Source organism: Esox lucius, chromosome 12, assembly GCF_011004845.1.
Source record: "Esox lucius isolate fEsoLuc1 chromosome 12, fEsoLuc1.pri, whole genome shotgun sequence".
Lineage (NCBI taxonomy): Eukaryota > Metazoa > Chordata > Actinopteri > Esociformes > Esocidae > Esox > Esox lucius.
In genome coordinates, this window is record NC_047580.1 from 29,119,283 (window position 1) to 29,139,366 (window position 20,084).

Here is a 20,084-nt window from a genome sequence, read left to right on the forward strand (position 1 = left end):
GGTCTAAACTGAAACTGCACTGACGGGAGGATACAGTCGCCACAGATCCTTTGAACATTTACAAAGAACCTGTTGAACTTTCTGAAAATAACTGTAAATATTTAAGCATACCAGCCATGTGCAAAAGATGACTTTAAAAACTATGAACAATTATTTGACCATCAAAAACAGTCTCTGGGGGGACTATATTGGGCTTTTGGCTTTGAATGATTGCACTGGAGAGATCAGTGAGAATCTGTTACATTAGGGATATTTGACAAGACAGTGCCTTCCAAATGGCACCCTATTTCCTTTATAAAGTGCACAGCTCTGGTCAAAAGCAGGGCACTGTGAACGGGAGAGTGCTATTTGTGACGCGGACTCGCTGTGTGCCTTCCAAAACACACAGAGAAAATACAGACGCTCAGCATTCCAGATGTCCAGAATTATACTAGGAATGCGTTCTGTTTATAATGGGTACAAATTTGCTATAAATGATCTCTCTCCTCCTCGCCCTCTTCACTCACTAGGAGGAGAATGTTACCTACCACACAGTTTCTCACCCTCACTTACTCTCCCAATCTCCCTCTCTCTCAACCCCCCCCCCCACACACACACACTCTCTCACTCTATTTTTCTCTCTGCTTCCCTCAGAAGGTTACACCCTGGGGGTTTGTTGATGTGTCAGCTGCCTCTCATTTATTCCAAATGTCAGAAACAGAGTGGGAGATTAACAAAAACAGTCTGATATTCAACAGTACTACAGAACGTGAAATAGTTCCGACTGTCTGACAATAACAAATAAAGCTGATGACACTTGTGGGTTACCACCAGCACTGTAGAGTGACTTGATTTCTGGCAGTTTCTTAAAAGATACACTGGTACTAAACGGTCTTTGCAGCTCAGTATTTCCTGTGTGGGCCTCAGTGGAGCATCCAGTCTGACTCTGTATCAATGTAAATACCGTAGGTGTTCCAGTCACATTCCAATGTATATATCGTCACATGCCGTCAATACAAATAAAGCAGCCATGAATAATAATAAGGAAAAAAAAAATATATATGTATGTTCAAATAATCTTTATCAAAGATCTTTGTTACAATGAGAAAGCAGCACAGGGACCAGATTAGGGACCAGGCTAAATTATCCTGATTAGCTCCTGGGCCTCAGCTAACTATGTAGAACAGAGGTTCTACATAGTTTGCTCTACACACAGGTTCTGTTCCAAACACAGGTTCTGCTCTACACACAGGTTCTGCTCTACACAGGTTCTGCTTTACACATGTTCTGCTCTACATACAGGTTCTGCTCCAAACACAGGTTTTGCTCCAAACACAGGTTCTGCTCTACACAGGTTCTGATCTACAAACAGGATCTGCTCTACATACTGGTTCTGCTCCAAACACAGGTTCTGCTCCAAACACAGGTTCGGCTCCAAACACAGGTTTTGCTCTACATACAGGTTCTGCTCAATACACAGGTTCTGCTCCACACACAAGTTCTGCTATACACAGGTTCTGCTCTACATACAGGTTCTGCTCTACAAACAGGATCTGCTCTACATACAGGTTCTTCTCCAAACACAGGTTCTGCTCTACATACAGGTTCTTCTCCAAACACAGGTTCTGCTCTACATACAGGTTCTGCTCTACAAACAGGATCTGTTCTACATACAGATTCTGCTCCAAACACAGGTTCTGCTCTACATACAGGTTCTGCTCCACACACAGGTTCTGCTTCACACACAAATTCTGCTCCAAACACAGGTTCTGCTCTACATACAGGTTCTGCTCCACACACAGGTTCTGCTTCACACACAGGTTCTGCTCTACATACAGGTTCTGCTCTACAAACAGGATCTGTTCTACATACAGATTCTGCTCCAAACACAGGTTCTGCTCTACATACAGGTTCTGCTCCACACACAGGTTCTGCTTCACACACAGATTCTGCTCCAAACACAGGTTCTGCTCTACATACAGGTTCTGCTCCACACACAGGTTCTGCTTCACACACAGGTTCTGCTCTACATACAGGTTCTGCTCTACATACAGGTTCTGCACCACACACAGATTCTGCTCTACATACAGATTATTCTCCAAACACAGGTTCTGCTCTACATACAGGTTCTGCTCTACAAACAGGATCTGTTCTACATACAGATTCTGCTCCAAACACAGGTTCGTCTCTACATTCAGGTTCTGCTCCACACACAGGTTCTGCTTCACACACAGGTTCTGCTCTACATACAGGTTCTGCTCTACATACAGGTTCTGCTCCACACACAGGTTCTGCTCTACATACAGGTTCTGCTCTACACAAAGGTTTTGCTTATATCTCCCCTAACTGTTCCAGCCTGGAGGCCTGTGTATGTGTGTGTGTGTGTGTGCGTGTGTTTTGTGGTTTCATAATCAAGAATGTCAATGGAAAAGAATCAATCGCATGGAAACCACAAGTTTGATGTGTTGTTTAACATTTCCCCCGACTCCATTCCAGACATGATCCGGAACCATCCAACTCACGCCAGCCTCCCCTGACCTGGGTTCTGCAGCGGTGTTGTTTTAAAACCAGGACTAGAGGAACACGACTACGTGACCACAACAGCATCTCTACTGTCTCCAGACCCCTCCAATGGCAACGCAGACAGACAGAGGATGTTTCCCCTGGAGGTAGATTTGGATAATTGGAGCAACATAACCCAATTTAGATAACTTAATTTCACTTCCTACTTCCTGGGCTCTACAAGAAGAACCCAAGGAAAGTGTCAAGAAAGCGGTTCTTTTTTAGATCTGTGAAATTATACAATTTCGCCCGAGTCGCAGCTCTTCTGATTGTTTTGGAACAAGGGAAATTACTGGGATGCGGAAAGAATTTCCAAGAATGTGTCGTAGCGTGGACCTTGGAGCAACCAGAGACGAACATGGAGGACCTGCAGGATGTCTGTCAAGCTACTTTCCCACAGATCCAACACATTCAGGGAGATAACAGGACAGATATACTGTACTGCGCAAAACTTTTCCACAGGTCCAAATGGCAACCTCTTTCTTAAGTCAGGAGTAGTAGGCCATTTGGGACACAACCGTAGTCTCACACAACAGACCGTTCGGTTCTATGGTCCTATCAACAGTGCTTCCTCCCATAGTCCCACATTTGACAAAAATAACACAAAAATAGAGCTGTGTATTCCTGGAGCTGGAGGACGTCTGGTTTGTTTGGTTGGATTGTGTTTCTGGTTGGTGCCAAGATATCAGACCTCTGTTTATTGTTACCAAGATATCTGTGGAATACTCTCAAACACAAACAAGCTGCATAAATAGCTCCATTTTGGGGCTAAACCCATGTCAATTTGGAAGTTATAGCAAACCGAATGTACTTATTAAGTACTTTCTAAGCAAGTAAACATAGTGGGTAGGAATATCCATCTGTTTTAAATCCTTAGACTGACCAAGTTATGAATCTTCAAAACATAGAAAATGTGGATCCCACTTCCTACCTCCTGTGTCTACAAAAATAAACTGAAGAAAGTATAGAAATCTGTCCTATTTTAAATTTCTCAAATAATACTATAAAACCGAGTCACAGCTATCTTGACTGTTTTGGAAAAACCCAGTGATACAGAAAGAAACTCCAAAAATGTGTTGCGCTAGCCATTGTTGCATGCTGCCCACTACACCAGCCCCAGCTACGCTCTTTCTTGGACCTGAGACTGATGGGCCTGACAAAGGACACCTTTGTGTTCTCTGTATTTAGTAAGTGCCATTCCCATCCTTTGACATTTCAGCAATTTTTTTCCGATTGCATATCACTGTAGAATAGGCAGTGGGCAAGGACAACATCTACCCCAAACCTTGACCCTGTGAAGCACACACTTATGACACCATCCAGATTCCCAACAATCACTCTAAACCTGGTCCCAGACCTGTTTGGGATTGCCTTGCCAATGCCTTGTGAAATGCCCTTAGCCCTGAGGAAAGGCAGCAGAAGTATATTCTTTTTCAGTCTATAGGCTAATGTTTGGGGTAAGGTCATGGTGCCTGACAATTCGGCCAAACTTTGACCACCAGCCAGTGAACTCATCAGACAGAATCACAAATTCGCGTTCTTGCTTTCCCTTGCCTGTGTCTGTGTCTCGCATGCTCTCTCTGTCTCACACATGCGTGCACAAATCAAATGCTCACACAGAAGGGGTTGTAAAGAGTAAATGAAGGGGTGGTGGGCTCATTGGATGAAATAACAAGCGAGTTTAAAGAGGGAGGAAGTTGAGAAAGAGAGGGCAAGAAAGAGAGAGAGAATAAATATGTGGGCCATTAGAGACAGGCGAGCTGGGCAGTGCTCTGCCAGAAGCCCTGTTTACACCTGGTACTAATGTGTCCTTTGTCCCTAATATATCCATAAAGTCATTGTGCTCACATTTTATTCCCATAATGACGAAGCGTGTTATTGTCATACTGACGAGGCATGTTATTGTCATACTGACGGGACATGTTATTGTCATACTGACGGGGCATGTTATTCTCATACTGACAAGGCATGTTATTGTCATACTGACGGGACATGTTATTGTCATACTGACGGGACATGTTATTCTCATACTGACGAGGCATGTTATTGTCATACTGACGGGACATGTTATTGTCATACTGACGGGGCATGTTATTCTCATACTGACGAGGCATGTTATTGTCATACTGACGGGACATGTTATTGTCATACTGACGGGACATGTTATTCTCATACTGACGAGGCATGTTATTGTCATACTGACGGGGCAAGTTATTGTCATACTGACGGGACATGTTATTCTCATTCTGACGAGGCATGTTATTCTCATAAGTTCAGTTTATCACCTGCAAAGCAGGCAGAGTAGAAGCATTGTGTGAGCCAACCCAGTTACCGCAAACTGAATGTTCTTATTAGGTACTGACTAAGCAAGCAAACAGAGTGGGTGTGACCATCCCTGTGTTTTATTGACATTGTGGTCATCCATAGGCTGAGCATGTTGTCAATCTTCAAAACGGACACAATGTGGATCCCAGTCGCAGTGCCAAACTGATTAAATCAAGTGAAGATTTCCTCTCCGAAAGAAAGTCTAATAACCTTTCTACTAGACTGAAAGCATGCTGGTAACAAATCCAGCGGATGGGGGGCTTGCAACTTCGTCCTCTGTCTACCAGTTAATATGCTGCAGACGCCAGATGTTGTCATCACTCTTCCTAAAGAGAGGAAGGAGAGTGGAATGGAGGAGATCATTTACCTTGTGGCTGCGCAGACACAGACAGTGAGCCAGAGAGACACACCTCACTCCCGACAAACTAAACGCGTCTGACCGAGTCCTAGTCTGACAGGGACTCCAGCAGACAGTTGAAGTGTTTGCAGACGATGATCACAAATAATTCATGCCATTTTCCAAACACTTTTGCTCCAAAGCAACTTGGAGCCATGCATAAATTCATTTCAATGTATGGGTGGCAGTGCTTGACTTGGGCCAGAACGGTCCAGAACAGTTTCCCGGACTTCCAATTTTAGGCAAATAGTGTTCCGGTTATCCTTTTTTAGGCAAAAGAGCAAGCCTTATTTGAATTACATACATTTTGATGAACATAGTCTAATGTGGGATTTGGCAGTTCCTGCACTTATTTCAGCCCTAGTCACGTGCTGGTGGGTGGGCCCAGGAATTGAACCCTGTCACCACCAGAGCCTTGCCCTACCAACTGAGCTAGAGGGGACCGTGTAACCCTGCAGACTGCACGTGCATGAGGCGCTCCCCAACTGGTGGGTTCTCACTGTGAAAAAACCCTTGTCTGTGAACACTTACCAAATGTAGGCATAGAGAGAAAACCTCTATGCCCATGCCGAGGACAAGAGAGGAGGAGATAGGCTTGAAACGGTTTAATGAAAGGGTATGATCTGGTCAGGATGGAAAAGAACTCTTGCTATGTATCTCTGGCAAAAGGAGGCAAGGAAAACAATATGAATATGGCGCAGTCATGGGCAACTTTATTTTCTTTAGTCCTTTTTACTGAGCATGTCTTATAAAAAGCAAACTATCTATTGAATTTGGACGACGAAACAGGATAATGTGACTGGAGTGGTCTAGATTTGGCTTAAGAAAAGATCCTCCCCTTTAATAACAAGTGAGAGAAGGAGCCGGTACCCACCTCAGGAAATGATAGGCCAGCCTCCCGCCCTCTGCCCCGCCCTCTGTCACACCCTCTGCCCCGCCCTCTCTCCTTCACAACTATTACGCCACCCCTTTCTCTTGATTCCTCCTTCATCTCTTCCTTTAACCTCCAGTCGCCCGTATGCCAGGCAAATCCCCTGAAATACAGCTGGATCCATGCTAATGACCCAGAGGAATATTGGTGGGCCAATGCGACTCCATGTAATGGAAATCAGTGTGGCAAGATTCCATTAACGGCGACATCTACAGTAACACTGCCACTGGTTACACCACCAGCCTTCTACCCATTAACATCACTGAAACCACTACTATCTGTCCTGTCCTTCACCCTGGGAGCAAGCTAAAGGAGACACACACACGCGCACACCCTGGGAGTGAAGTACAATGAAAGGGGACAGGAACCTCAGCTGTCACCACGGTTGCCATGGGGACGGGCAGACCGTCCTGGCTCTTCAGTAACGTAAACAGTCTTGAGTAAATAAGTGTTGTTTTTAGTTGGTAGGTGTTATTACGTATTTGCTGGGGGGGTGGGGGCTGAGTGTGCTGTGTATTTGCACGCTTGTGAAATTGTGGGTTTTTCAAAAGATCCTGTCTTTTGGTGCTCTCATGTATAAGTCCTGTTTAACTGAATGAAGAGAAAGTCAGAGCAAAAGAGAGAGAGAAAGAGAGAGAGGAGAGAAGAGTGTGAGAAAACACTACCCCCCTTTCTGCTGGCCGATATCTGATCCTTTTTGGCTCTTTATGAGGTAACCCGAAGCAGGCAATCACAACAAAGGGTAGCATCGCTAGAACCATCAGCACAAAGAGCTGGGAGAACTACTGGTGCCCAGAAAGAGAGGAAAGGGCTAGAGGACAGAGGAAGAGAGAGAGAAAAGGGGGGAAGGACAGAGAGATTAGAGAGCAAAACAGGAGATGGAAGTGAGAGGGGGAGCGTGAGGAGGAAAGACGACACGAGATAGGATAAGGTAGGTGGAGAAAGACTATCTGGAGAGGAGTGTGGACTGGGTGACACAGGGCCCTTTCCTTTCCCTAGGCTTTGTAGCTCTTGTTGACAAAAGCAACAATTTGTTTTTTAAAGAGGCAGTTAGATTCAGGTGTTAACATAAGTCTGAGGTGTTCATTTATATACGCTAGCATAAATCCAGTGACAGTTCTGCACTCTTGACCAGGAGAATGAAAACATCTCCCTGTCCCAAACCATGTACTGTAATGACAACCAGTGAACATACAAAATACTGCAGTGTGTTGTGTGTATATAATGCAAAACAGTTATTATCAAGGGGAATGAAAGAGTCACTGATCTGTGACTCTTCAGACAGTGGACAAACTTCACTATGCTACACAATTGCAGAAGCAGTGGTCCCCTGAGATGTTAGAAAAAAAAAAGAAAAACGACACCATTTTGACGCAGCCAGACAAAATATTTCACGGCTGTGGTGTGATGTGTGAGTCTGTCCCACAGCCAGCTTCTCTCTGCCCTTCCTGCTGTCTACCAGCCAGCCCAGGTGCCAGGCTTAACATGCCCCTGACACCCCAAGAGCTGGGTTCAAATACTATAGAAAATATATTTAATACTGTTAGAGTTTGACAAACCCTTGAGTAATAGTAAATAGTATTTGAACCCAGGTCTGAAGCATGGCCTGAAAACCCCCTCATCTCCCCTGGGTCTTCTAGGCCCTCAGACCGTGACCTTTGACTAAGTTCTCTACCAGTCCTTGTTTGCTGATGGAGACCCAAAATGGTCTAGACATTCCACTGGCAGTCTGCGACACACATCATTCAGACATTATGCTTGGGCTGTGATGCCCAACCACAATTTCAAATTTAAACAACACTGAGGTACCATCGCTCCTCAAACTATAGTGTGTTCATGTATTTTTTATTTTTCCTGTCTGGATACGACATTTGAAGAATGATATATGCAACTGATCGCCTGTCAGGTCCCTCTGAGTCGAGTTTGAGGACGATTATCATTATGGGGTTCTTTGAAGCCAGGCTTGTTTTGAACTGCGATGGAAGACAAACAGCTGTTGGCTCAAGGTCACAGTGTCGGAGCCAGATGTGAAAGCCTTCGAAGTGAATCTGAAGTACAGTGTTGAAATTCCCAAGCCGGCATCTGAAGTTTAGCGGTGGCATTCCCGAGGCGGCATCTGAAGTGCAGTGGTGGCATTCCTGAATGGGCAAAAGTGGTTGAAATTACGCAAGTACAATCACATTCTATCTAACTGGTTGCATTGTTGTCATTTCAACCAGGTTTTTTCCGCTTGGTAACACTTCACCACACATCCATCTGACAGGAGGTAAATGTTTTGAATTTCCAAAACATATCAATGACCTTATCACACAACAATGTCCTAAAATGCCCCCATCTGACAAAGCAAGGCTACTAGCTCACCGACTAATGACATATTTCCTGTGAATTTGTTTTGACACAGGAAGCAGAGGAATGAAATAGGATTCTGATGTGAAACATAAACAACATGGGCCACGACAATCGGTCAGGAATCCCAAATGAAGTATTCATTCTTTCATTTGTAACGACGGATGTCCTGTTTATTTCCCTCAGGCTGTCCATCCAGGCTGAGACAGGGAAGCCCAAGACCAGAGGATATACTCATGGCATGTCAGGAATGTAGGTAGATGAATGCCTCAGTAAGTCAGGTCATGGCCAGCCTGCTCTTCTAACATTCTGCCCAGTCAGTCCAAGTATTAGCTACAGATCTCCTGGAGCTGGGAGGGAAAGTACTGAGAACCAGGAGAATTGTCTCTGAACTAAGCCCTCTGGAATTTCACCCACATTTGGAAGGACTAGATTGTATGTAAATGAATATAACTAACGTCCAAATAACAGTATTGAACACAAAAGACACTAAAGTTGCTACGTGTAGCTACATGCCCCAAGATGACCTGAGGACTTTTTTACAAGGGCTGTCAGTCAGCAAGACATCTGGGAATAGAAAAAGAAACAAGTACAGAATTACTAGAATTGGTCAGTAAAGAAATGCGAATCCTGGACGTGGTACTATGACTATGTAAGCATACTGTCTGAATCCCAAATGCCACATTCACTCCTTTTGACCAGAGCCCTATGGATCGTGGTCAAAAGTAGAGCACTACAAAGGTTAGGGTGCCATTTGGGAGTGAAACCTCAAACAAGTGACATGAATAACTAGATTTCCCTAGTTTTGTCACCTCTCACTTTGAGAGTCACTCACTGGTTACCCGGGGAAACCCTCAACAACACTCTCAAACACAGTGAGAAAGCAGAAGTGGCCCGGTGACTGCAATGGTGTGAGACAGGAGAGAGAAAAGTTTGAACTGCTGAAAGATTATTTAATTTGTGAGCGCACAGATACTGATGTTTTCTGAGTGGTAGTGTTCCCCATCACGCCATTATCCATTGTCCATTCAAGGCCCAAAGAAGACATCCAAAACAGCTGTTTCTTAAGGCGTGGGCTGAATCCCAAATGCCCATATAGTGTTCTAGGAGGTCCAGTGTAGAACACTCCACAGTGACCAGTGAGCCATTTGGGATGTAATGTTAAAGCCATAATCCACTGGCCTTCAACTGGATTTAATGCTGCCCCCCCCCCCCCCCCACCACCCCAAGAGCGTCAGAACCTAAAAAAGGAGCATAAAAGACTCCAGGGGATGAGGGCCCCTGTTTAAAACAACATGACCCACAGAGTCCCCATTGTAACGTGGAGGAAGCCCTTCTCTGCACCCCAGAGGAGGCTCTCCACCCCCCAACACTGCCATTTACCCCTCCTTATCACTACACCCCAACACACACACGCCAACACACACACACTATGTCTGCATAAACACAGCCCCCATACACTCTTGTCATATGTGAACAACTCTTGGCAGCATTATGAACCGCATTAAAGATATTACAAAATGGATTTATTGTACAGAGGCAGTAAAACGTGCTACTTATACTCATTCCATTTAGAACCAGTCAGCTTCATACCACAAATTCAGTGGACAGAACAAAGTTTAAGAGAAGCATCAAGCTTCTAGGCAAATGAAGTTGAATTCTTGGGTACTCTTGAAGAGTCTCCAGGTGAATCACTGCCTACAAATAACAGAACTGAAGAACAGAAGGGAAGAATGCTTCGTCAGCAAGGTGGGTCACACGAACAGCCTTCAACGTTCCATGTGCGTGGAGAAAAGACATCTATCTGTTCAGTCATGCTCTTCAACTTGACCTGGGCTTTTCAAACTTACTGAAATCCTACAGACCTGTGTACATAATAGGGACCAGCTATTGCCTTAAGGACAGAGTGGACTCGACCTGATGTTAACACTGTTTGGTCAGATCTACGATTTATGGCGTAACAAACAAACAAAAGTTGCCCCCCACAAAAAGACACACAAACAGACACATACCCACACAGACAGACATGCACCCAAACAGACAGACATATTTCACACAGACAGACATGCACCCTAACAGACAGACTTTTTCACAGACAGACACGTACTCACACAGACAGACATGCACCCAAACAGACAGACATGCACCCAAACAGACAGACACTTTTCACAGACAGACACGTACTCACACAGACAGACATGCACCCACACAGACAGACATATTTCACACAGACAGACATGCACCCACACAGACAGACATATTTCACACAGACAGACATGTACCCACACAGACAGACATATTTCACACAGACAGACATGTACCCACACAGACAGACATATTTCACACAGACAGACATGTACCCACACAGAGTGACACATTTCACACAGACAGACATGTACCCACACAGACAGACACTTTTCAAAGACAGACATGTACTCACACAGACAGACATGCACCCACACAGACAGACATATTTCACACAGACAGACATGTACCCACACAGACAGACACTTTTCACAGACAGACATGTACCCACAAAGACAGACACTTTTCACAGACAGACATGTACCCACACAGACAGACACTTTTCACAGACAGACATGTACCCACACAGACAGACACATATAAACACAGACAGACACATATAAACACAGACAGACACATATAAACCCAGACAGACACATATACACACAGATACAGGTACTTCTGGCCAGCTCCGTCCAGGTCTAGTTAGCTCTCCCTAACCGTGGCAGTAGAGACAGGAGCGGCGGACAGCGCAGCCAGACCAGTAATTTGAGCGTCTCCGTATGGGTAATGTCCACCTCCACGTCTCTCTACGGCTCTGGGTCTTACCAGGGGTGGAGTGCTCACTTGGTCAACACGTTCTGTCTCATTTCACTTGACTATGGCTCACTTAGTTTTCCTTTGTTCCCTCCAACTTCTCAAAAATCCAATTCCACACGAATGTCAATGTTCTCACTGAACCCCAAGGGACTTTCCTGCCCGTGTCATAATCCACCCTTGGGAGTGCAGTGCCCTCCGCGTCCCACGTGGCACCCTATTCCCCTCTAAGTACACTACTTTCAACCAGATCCCAATGGCTGCCCTATATGGGATCCAGGCTGGGAAAACATGTTAAGATGGATTTCAATCAACGCAATCAAGTGGAGACAAAAATAATAACAGTCACATTCCCGAACAGCTTGAAAAGATGTGTGTGTGTGTGTGTGTGTGTGCGCGTGTGTGTGTGCGTGTGTTTGACTGTGCGTGTGTGTGTGTGTGCGTGTGCGTGTGTGCGTGTGCGTGTGTTTGACTGTACGTGTGTGTGCGTGTGCTGTTCTAAACGGTTGGTTAAGTCATTACAGGGCAGCGGCAGGCAGACAGTTCAAAGGGAATTTTCCCTTTCTTCCCCCTGTGAGCCTTGCTGGGCCAGTGCCTGCGCTGCCCTGTAGCCCCAGCCCCGTACCGACCACAGGAATCCAGTGGTGGAGCGGCGCAGGGGCACAAACACACACTCTGAAAGAAGATCTAGAAAGCCATGACATTTGGCCATTTGCTCCTCCCCTTTTACCATAAAGCGCCATTAAAAAGAAACACCAGCCACCACTTGGATGTCTTTCATGAGAAGCTCAAATGGAGATGGTCGGCTGTCAAGCCAGCCCATACTATGGTGAGTAGGACGTAAAGGAATCTGAAGGCGAGACAACCCATAATGCAACAGTGAAAGAGAGAGAAGTTTTCAATTTTTCATGTAGTGGAGGGGGGCTGTCCACCCATGTTCCTAGACAGCTAGCGTGTCTGCAGGTTCTCTCCACGCCCAGTTGGGAGTGACCTGATGTAACTTTTCACCCTGCTGAGTACTAGAATCAGGTGAAAACACAAAGCATGGTGCCTTTCCAGGAACTGGGTATGGCAGCCATGCTATAGGGCTTGGCCACTAGCCCACACACTCACAGAGTCAAAGCTCCCAAGGGCACAATTACAACAAGAAGGTTACAGAAAAAAGCTGAGACAGATAGGGTTACCCAGCAACTTTTATACTGACAACCAATATCCCTTCAAATATATTGACTGACTGCCTGTGTCTGGTCTAGAATAGTCTCAGTCTCTATCCTATAAAAGTCTTCATGTGTCTGTCTACTCTAGAGTAGTCTCCATATGTGTAGTCTAGAGTAGTCTCCATATGTGTAGTCTAGAGTAGTCTCCATATGTAGCCTACAGTAGTCTCCAGGTGTAGTCTATAGGAGTCTCCATGTGCCTAGTCTAGAGTAGTTGCCATGTGTAGCCTACTCTAGTCTAAATGTGTGTGCCTGTCTGGTTTAGAGTAGTCTCCATGTGCCTGTCTAATCTACAGTAGTCTCCATGTGCCTGTCTAGTCTAATCTACAGTAGTCTCCATGTGCCTGTCTAATCTACAGTAGTCTCCATGTGCCTGTCTAATCTACAGTAGTCTCCATGTGTCTAGTCTAATCTACAGCAGTCTCCGTGTCCCTGTCTAGTCTAATCTACAGTAGTCTCCATTTGCCTGTCTAGTTTAATCTACAGTAGTCTCCATGTGCCTGTCTAATCTACAGTAGTCTCCATGTGTCTAGTCTAATCTACAGCAGTCTCCGTGTGCCTGTCTAGTCTAATCTACAGTAGTCTCCACTTGCCTGTCTAGTCTAATCTATAGTAGTCTCCATTTGCCTGTCTAGTCTAATCTACAGTAGTCTCCATATGCCTGTCTAGTCTAATCTACAGTAGTCTCCATGTGCCTGTCTAGTCTAATCTACAGTAGTCTCCATGTGTCTAGTCTACAGTAGTCTCCATGTGTCTAGTCTAGGGAACATACAGGAACAGGGAGCACAGTGTGACCTGGGAGACTATCTGTGAGGTCCACCTGGGCGAAGGCGGCCCGGTGAACAGCATGACTGTGCAGACTACAGCTGCACTGATGACATATAACGGACGGTCCAGGAACACACATATTGTCAGGACAGCACAGCAGCCTAATGCTTACAATGTGACATCCTCTGTAAAAACAGGAGGGACATTTTTTTGGACACGCAACTCTTTCCAACCACAGAAGAAGAGAAATGGAGCATCCAGGGTGGTTTCTGAGGAGCCAGGAGGGAGGGAGGTGCCTTGACTTTAGCATATGCTCCTGGTTAGACTTGACCCAACCATTTTATTATCAGACTGCGTGAAGTATGGTAATTTGACCCAGGGGTCTCATCCCGCCCGCTCCCCCTTCACTCACACTGTCCCCAGTCTACCTCCCTTCCTCCCATCCATGGATGAGTAGATCTGCTGAAGTCGTTAGCCGGCAGATGAACAGATATTACAGCACGGACTGGCACAGCGCGGACCCATGACATCATAACGGACTGCTGCCATTCGAACGCCCAAGGGATGTCTGGGGTGAGGATGCCTCTACCGACACACCACTAGTACACACACACACACACCCACACACTCTCTCACACACACACACACACTCTCACACACATAAACACACACACACACAGACTCTCACACACACACACACACACACACAAAGATGCACACACAAAACATCCCAGAGCAAGTTCATGATACACTTGCAATTGTGGATGTACACAGATCGGTACACAGAGGAAACACACTGGGGAAGATGAAGAATGTTGTGATAAGAGAGTTCTATTTAGGCTGATTTGTTTACTTACACAGACAATTCCATGATGCTTATGTGACAAAATGGAGACAGGAAATGCTTCAGATTCAAAGAAAGATATGAGCAATATGATGTATTGCTCTACTGTAAGAAACAACAAAGTAAAAATCTCTGATATTGTTTTGAGCATATAGTAACAGTCTTCGTAAGGAAAGCTCCTAGTGTGACTTGACCTCTGATGCCATCCAACTAGCAGAATCAGGAATTTCTCTTCTTGTCTGTTTCACAACCTCAAACTTTCAGAATGAAGCTTTGATGTGTTTCTCTCTCCTAACCAGAGGCAGCAGAAAGCTCTTAGAGCAGACAACTGTCAAACCCAGAAGCTGGATATTCTTTCTCGCAAAATAACACAAAGGCAAGGAATATTCTGGACCTACTAAAGGGGTGACCGAGGGATAGAAAAGCAAGTGGGTGTGTAGTTTGACTATATTGTATCAGTCTTGCCGTGTCTTGTGTTGGTATATTTCCTAGAGAAACATTGTCAGGTTTGATCTATGAAAAGTTACAGCCACGGTTCAAGCATTATCGCTTGTGTTGGTAAATGTTCTTGTGGTTTATCCAGTTCAGTCGATTAGCTATCAGTGTTTCTGTCAGAACATAGAGATTAACATAAACTACTGGCCTAGTGCACATGCAACATTAGGTTCTGGTTTACAAGATTAGGTCATTTGATTGGCCGACTTTCTGTCATCGCCACGATATCAAGAACTCAAACTCCAAGTTACTAACCAAAGTAACTATCGGGCCACGCAAACACACACATCTGTTTATGGTAAACAAGTCCCCTGCCTTGCACTGCTATGCCCTCTCAAAAATCCTAATTTCTAAAAAATAAGTGTTTCTAACGGTTTCTGTGTAGCCCCCAACAGTCATTTCTAACTGAGAACAGCTTCTATCTTAGCATGCGTTTTGATGACCACCCACTGGCAACTGCAGACAATCCTCTACGTGGGAGGGATTATGTGAACTATGTCGGTATTTGTTGTAATAGTTTGTCATAATCGCTAAGAGTCTGACAGCAAATCACAGCAGTCAACATGCAACCCCGTGAACAAAAGGGTTTCTCACTCAGCCTCTTGATCCAGTGACTAGAATGAACACCATCCTTCAGATATTTACATTTAGACACTAAGTGACAACGGGGGTTGGCATATGACCAGTCTAAGGGTTGTTATAATGCACGAGGCAATGCAGAGTACCCTGATACAGCCCATGGACCACAAACCTCAGAGGTGCCTCGTCGCTATTACAAACTGGTTTCCCCACACAATTAGAACATTAGAAAGTACTTCTGTCATACCAATGGTATACAGTCTAATTTATCATGGTCTTCAGCCAATCAGCATTCAGGATACCCACCACCCGGGTTGAAACAAGAAACAAAAGACCATGACTGAAGCTTCTGAACACAGAAACAGCTATTGTATGGACTCATGTACAGACATGAATGCCCCTATAAGCGGACTCAGGATACAGTACAAAGTAAAGTGTATACCAGAGACAGGTATTCTCAGAAGACATTTGTTTTAAACATTGGCTCTCAAAGCACCATTGGGGTAAAGTATTACAGAGGATATAGTGTCAATCCAAGAAGATGCCAGGTGCATCGTTTCAGGGACATGCAATACTGTTACTGTAAGGTCCACACAAAGGTGCTAAACCCAAGCAGAGTGTGGTGTGGTGATGCTGGTCATATAAGTGGGAAACGCTAAACAAACACTTGTAAGCAAACACATTTTCAGAGGTTAGCCCGGCTTGCTGAAAGCAAAAAGTAGAGCAAGAAGGTTTTAATTCATTGTGGAATTAGGCCTAGTGATTAGGCTTTGGGTTTTATTTGGCCTCTTGAATTAAATCACAAGGCACCTCACCTTGTAATGTAAAAATAATTAAGGATTTATTACAGCACATAGCTAGTGACACAGCAATGTGAATAAAATGGTGATGACAGTTTATTGAAAACACAAACAAATATAATGATGAAAGTGTGATACAGACGTTCTAAAAAATAAGTTACCATAATGGAGCCTTTAAAGCATTTACAATACCAAGATTATTTGTCCCATACCATCCATCACCTGATGTCTACGTCACCTGATGTCTAATATATATACTTATATGAACAACCCCGTTTCCAAAAAAGTTGTGACGCTGCATAAAATGCCATTAAAAACAGAATGCAATGATATGCAAATCATTTATCCCTATATTTAATTGAAAATAGTACAAAGACAACAGATCAAATGTAGAAACTTAGTTTAGCATCCAGACTCTTTTATTACAGAGCCATGATGTTATAATACATGCAGAATGTGGTTTGGCATTGTCTTTCTGAAATAAGCTTGGCCTTCCCTGAAAAAAGTAGCCTGGATGGCAGCATATGTTGCTCCAAAACCTCTATATATTGTTCAGCATTTATGGTGCCTTAACAGATGTGCAAGTCACACATACCATGTGCACTAATGCACCCCCATACCATCATGGATGCTGCCTTTTGAACTGTGCGCTGATATGAAGCTGGATGGTTCCTCTCCTCTTTAACCCGGAGGACGCTGTGTCCATGATTCCCAAAAACAATGTCACATTTTGAATTGTCAGACCACAGGACAGTTTCACTGCCTCAGTCCATCTTAAATGAGCTCAAGCCCAGAGAAGGCAATGGCATTTCTAGATCTTGTTTATATATGGTTTCTTCTTTGCATGGTAGAGTTTTAACTTGCATTTGTGGATGCAGCGATGTACTGTGTTCACAGACAATGGTTTTTGGAAGTGTTTCTAAACTCATCCAGTGATTTCCACTACAGAATCGTGTCTGTTTTTAATGCAGTGCCGCCTGAGGGCCCGAAGATCACAGCCATCCAATATTGGTTTTTGGCCTTGTCCCTTGAGTACAGAGATTTCTCTGAATTCTCAGCATCTTTTAATTATATGATGTACCGTAGATGATGAGATCCCCAAACTCATAACGTTTTTCTTAAATTGCTGCACTATTTGCCTGCGGTCTTTCACAGAGTGGTGAACCCCTCCCCATCTTTACTTCTGAAAGACTCATCCTCTCTGGGATGCTCTTTTAATACCCAATCATGTTACTGACCTGTTGCCAATACACCTAATTAGTTGTGAGATGTTCCACCAGGTTTTGTTTTAGCATTACATTACTTTTTCAGTCTTTTGTTGCCCCCGTCCCAACTTTTTTTTAAATGTGTTGCTGGCATAAAATTAAAAGTGGGCATATATTTTCCAAGATCCAATAACATTTCTCAGTTTCAACATTTAATAAGTTAATAAGTGTTTGTACCATGTTCAATTGAATTTAGGGTTTAAACGATTTGCACATCATTGCATTCTGTTTTTGTTTACATTCAACTTTTTTTTGTATGTTTATGTATTTAAATATAAGGGAAGGAAATACATTTGAATAGGAGGACGTACCCTGTCCAGACCTACAGGGTAGATTATCCTACACTTTTTTAATGGGTTATTTATATGAGAAAACTTAGCGGTGACATGATTAATTGATATATGCCAATATAGAAGTGGCTTGACATGACAAACTGGATAGAGGTTATGGGTTGTATTTTACACATATATTTCCCAAATATATTTAAAAGTATTTTATTCATTCATGGATTTTATAAATATATTCAACCAATATATGAACATATTTTTCAGTTTTACCGGAACGAAAAAAAAAATCACTCATTTGTTTGGGTCCATTACACTGCGTCGTAATTACATACTATTAAAATCATTTTTGACCTCCTTGATTTAGGATGACAGCCACACTTGACACTTCAGCTGTGGCGATGAATGAGTAGAGTGGGTGTTGACTGTGTGCACAGCATCACAAAGCCCCAGCACAAATCAAAGATGGTTAGCGGACGCTCACAGAAATACAGGAGAGGGGGTGGTTCTTTTTTACGATCTCCCGGGTGTGGGTGTTTTAGGGGAATTCAGAAAATGTTGTTGTCGTAATCTGTCACCGAAAGCACAGTAAACCACTGCGAAAACGTACATAGGTGGGAATTCCATTACGGTATTTTTTTTTCATTTTAGCACATCATTAAAAACGTGACAATGAAAGTGATTACTTTTACTCTGAAATCTAGCCAATTATTGCACAAGCCATTAGACTTCAGAAAATCGAGGTGACTTTTTTGGAAACAAAAGAGGAGCAGGAGCGAGAGGGGGAGAAACCGAGAGAGGATGGGGGTGGGACAGAACGGATCCGCTAATTTAGCTCGCTCTGATAAGATCTTTCTTTCTGAAAGGACACATAAAACGACGTACTATCACACATGTGTAATATCTTATTTAACCATACATTGTACTTTGTTGTTTCCAATTTGTTACTGTTCTTTGGAACAGGGGTTGGACAAACATGCATGTGGTTCAAAGAATCCCCCCCAAAAAATCTGAATAGGTGTATGTGTTTGAATCAGTGAGCAGTCTTTTTGTTAACTTTGGGACGCGAATTGAAAACAAAACGTCGGACATACCCTAAAGACATGCTCTAAACTAAACCAAATGGTTGTAAAATGCTATAGGAAGTATCACGTCAACGTGACAGATCAGAATGTTGCCTAATGTTGGTTATATGTTAATTGTGTTCTGTGTAAGTTTGATGTGGCCCTTGCTCTATGACAGACTAGAACACAGGAAATCAAGAAACCAACCCCAGAAATGATTCCAAATAAAACATGCAGCCTAGTTGAGGCAACAGTCACTTACCAAAACTAAAGCAAATCTCTCCTCCAATTCTGACTGGTCAGGCATGGGCACTTTCAATGGCATTATATGATGCTTCATATTGTCCGACTGTCCATCCACACTCTCAATATTCCCCATGGTTAAGATAAGTAGGTTACTATATCCGTTTGGTAAAATAAAGTTCCCTCTTCGAAACTTTTTCCAAAAGTGAAAAAATTCCCGCAGTTCCTCCTAAATGCAACAGTTCGTTATTCCAAATGTCTCTTCTTTTCCAAAAGTTCCAGTTTAAACACGTTTACGCCAAAACAAGTGTATACTATTTCGGTAAAAAGATAAGATTATTTCGCCTTTCTAGATTACAATCATTTGTATTTGACTCTAGACTGAATTTAATCTCAAAAGTAATAATGAGGATACAATTGTTTTCTGTTCCAAAGAATGGTTTCCGATTTACCCGGCCAATCCATCTCCATCTCGTCCTGTTAATTATTCTTTCAATATAAATCCACCCAAATAGCTACTTTGCTGAGCTGAACTTTCTTGGCTACGATGCCTTTCCATTCATTATTGTTGTGTGATCCAGATGAAAGACTTTTCTATGTTGCTTCCACTCAGAAGGCAGGGTTTCTCCCATTGTCCCGCCCCTTCTCTCTATTGAGTCTTTGGATTGTCATTCACATTGCCTATCTCTCTCCACTGGTTCACATCTGTTAGCCGAGAGTTGAGATAGCTCTGCTGCAGCTGGATGGATTTGGGACATGAATGTCAGCACTTTAACGCAACCTGGTGGTTGGCTGATGGAAGGTCAATAATCATTACTGCAAAAGCGTCATCATTGTGTGCATACATCACGTGCACAATGTTAATAACAACGACGTCATTATGTCAGGACTTCACTTGGCGTCGAAGTCAATAAGCCAATGAATAGTGTTCATTGTGTTTGTATACAAGGTCTATAGCAGGCATCGGCAACTGGAGGCTTGCGGCCCGCATGTGGCCCCCAGCCTGTCTTTGTGCAGCCCTCAGATGAATTTAGAAAACAGTAAAAGTATATATATACACACAAAGAATTTGAACAAATTAATAAATATCATGTTTGAACGTCCAAAGGGTTAACGCGTTTAATAACATGGCAGGGAACATGCT

The 20,084-nt window shown here is 43.6% G+C and overlaps 1 protein-coding gene across 5 annotated transcripts in view; it reads right to left on the reverse strand.

The window, feature by feature from the left end:
* The window catches only part of fmnl3 (formin-like 3), a 47,584-nt gene extending 28,091 nt beyond the window's left edge, over positions 1-19,493 (reverse strand). For all 5 annotated transcript variants that reach the window (XM_020051638.3, XM_029124049.2, XM_029124050.2 and 2 more), the window contains exon 1: positions 18,960-19,493. In XM_020051638.3, the coding sequence (XP_019907197.2) occupies positions 18,960-19,076 (117 nt within the window). In that variant the 5' untranslated portion in view covers positions 19,077-19,493. The remainder of the gene's footprint in view (positions 1-18,959) is intronic.
* Between the last annotated feature and the right edge of the window lie 591 nt (positions 19,494-20,084).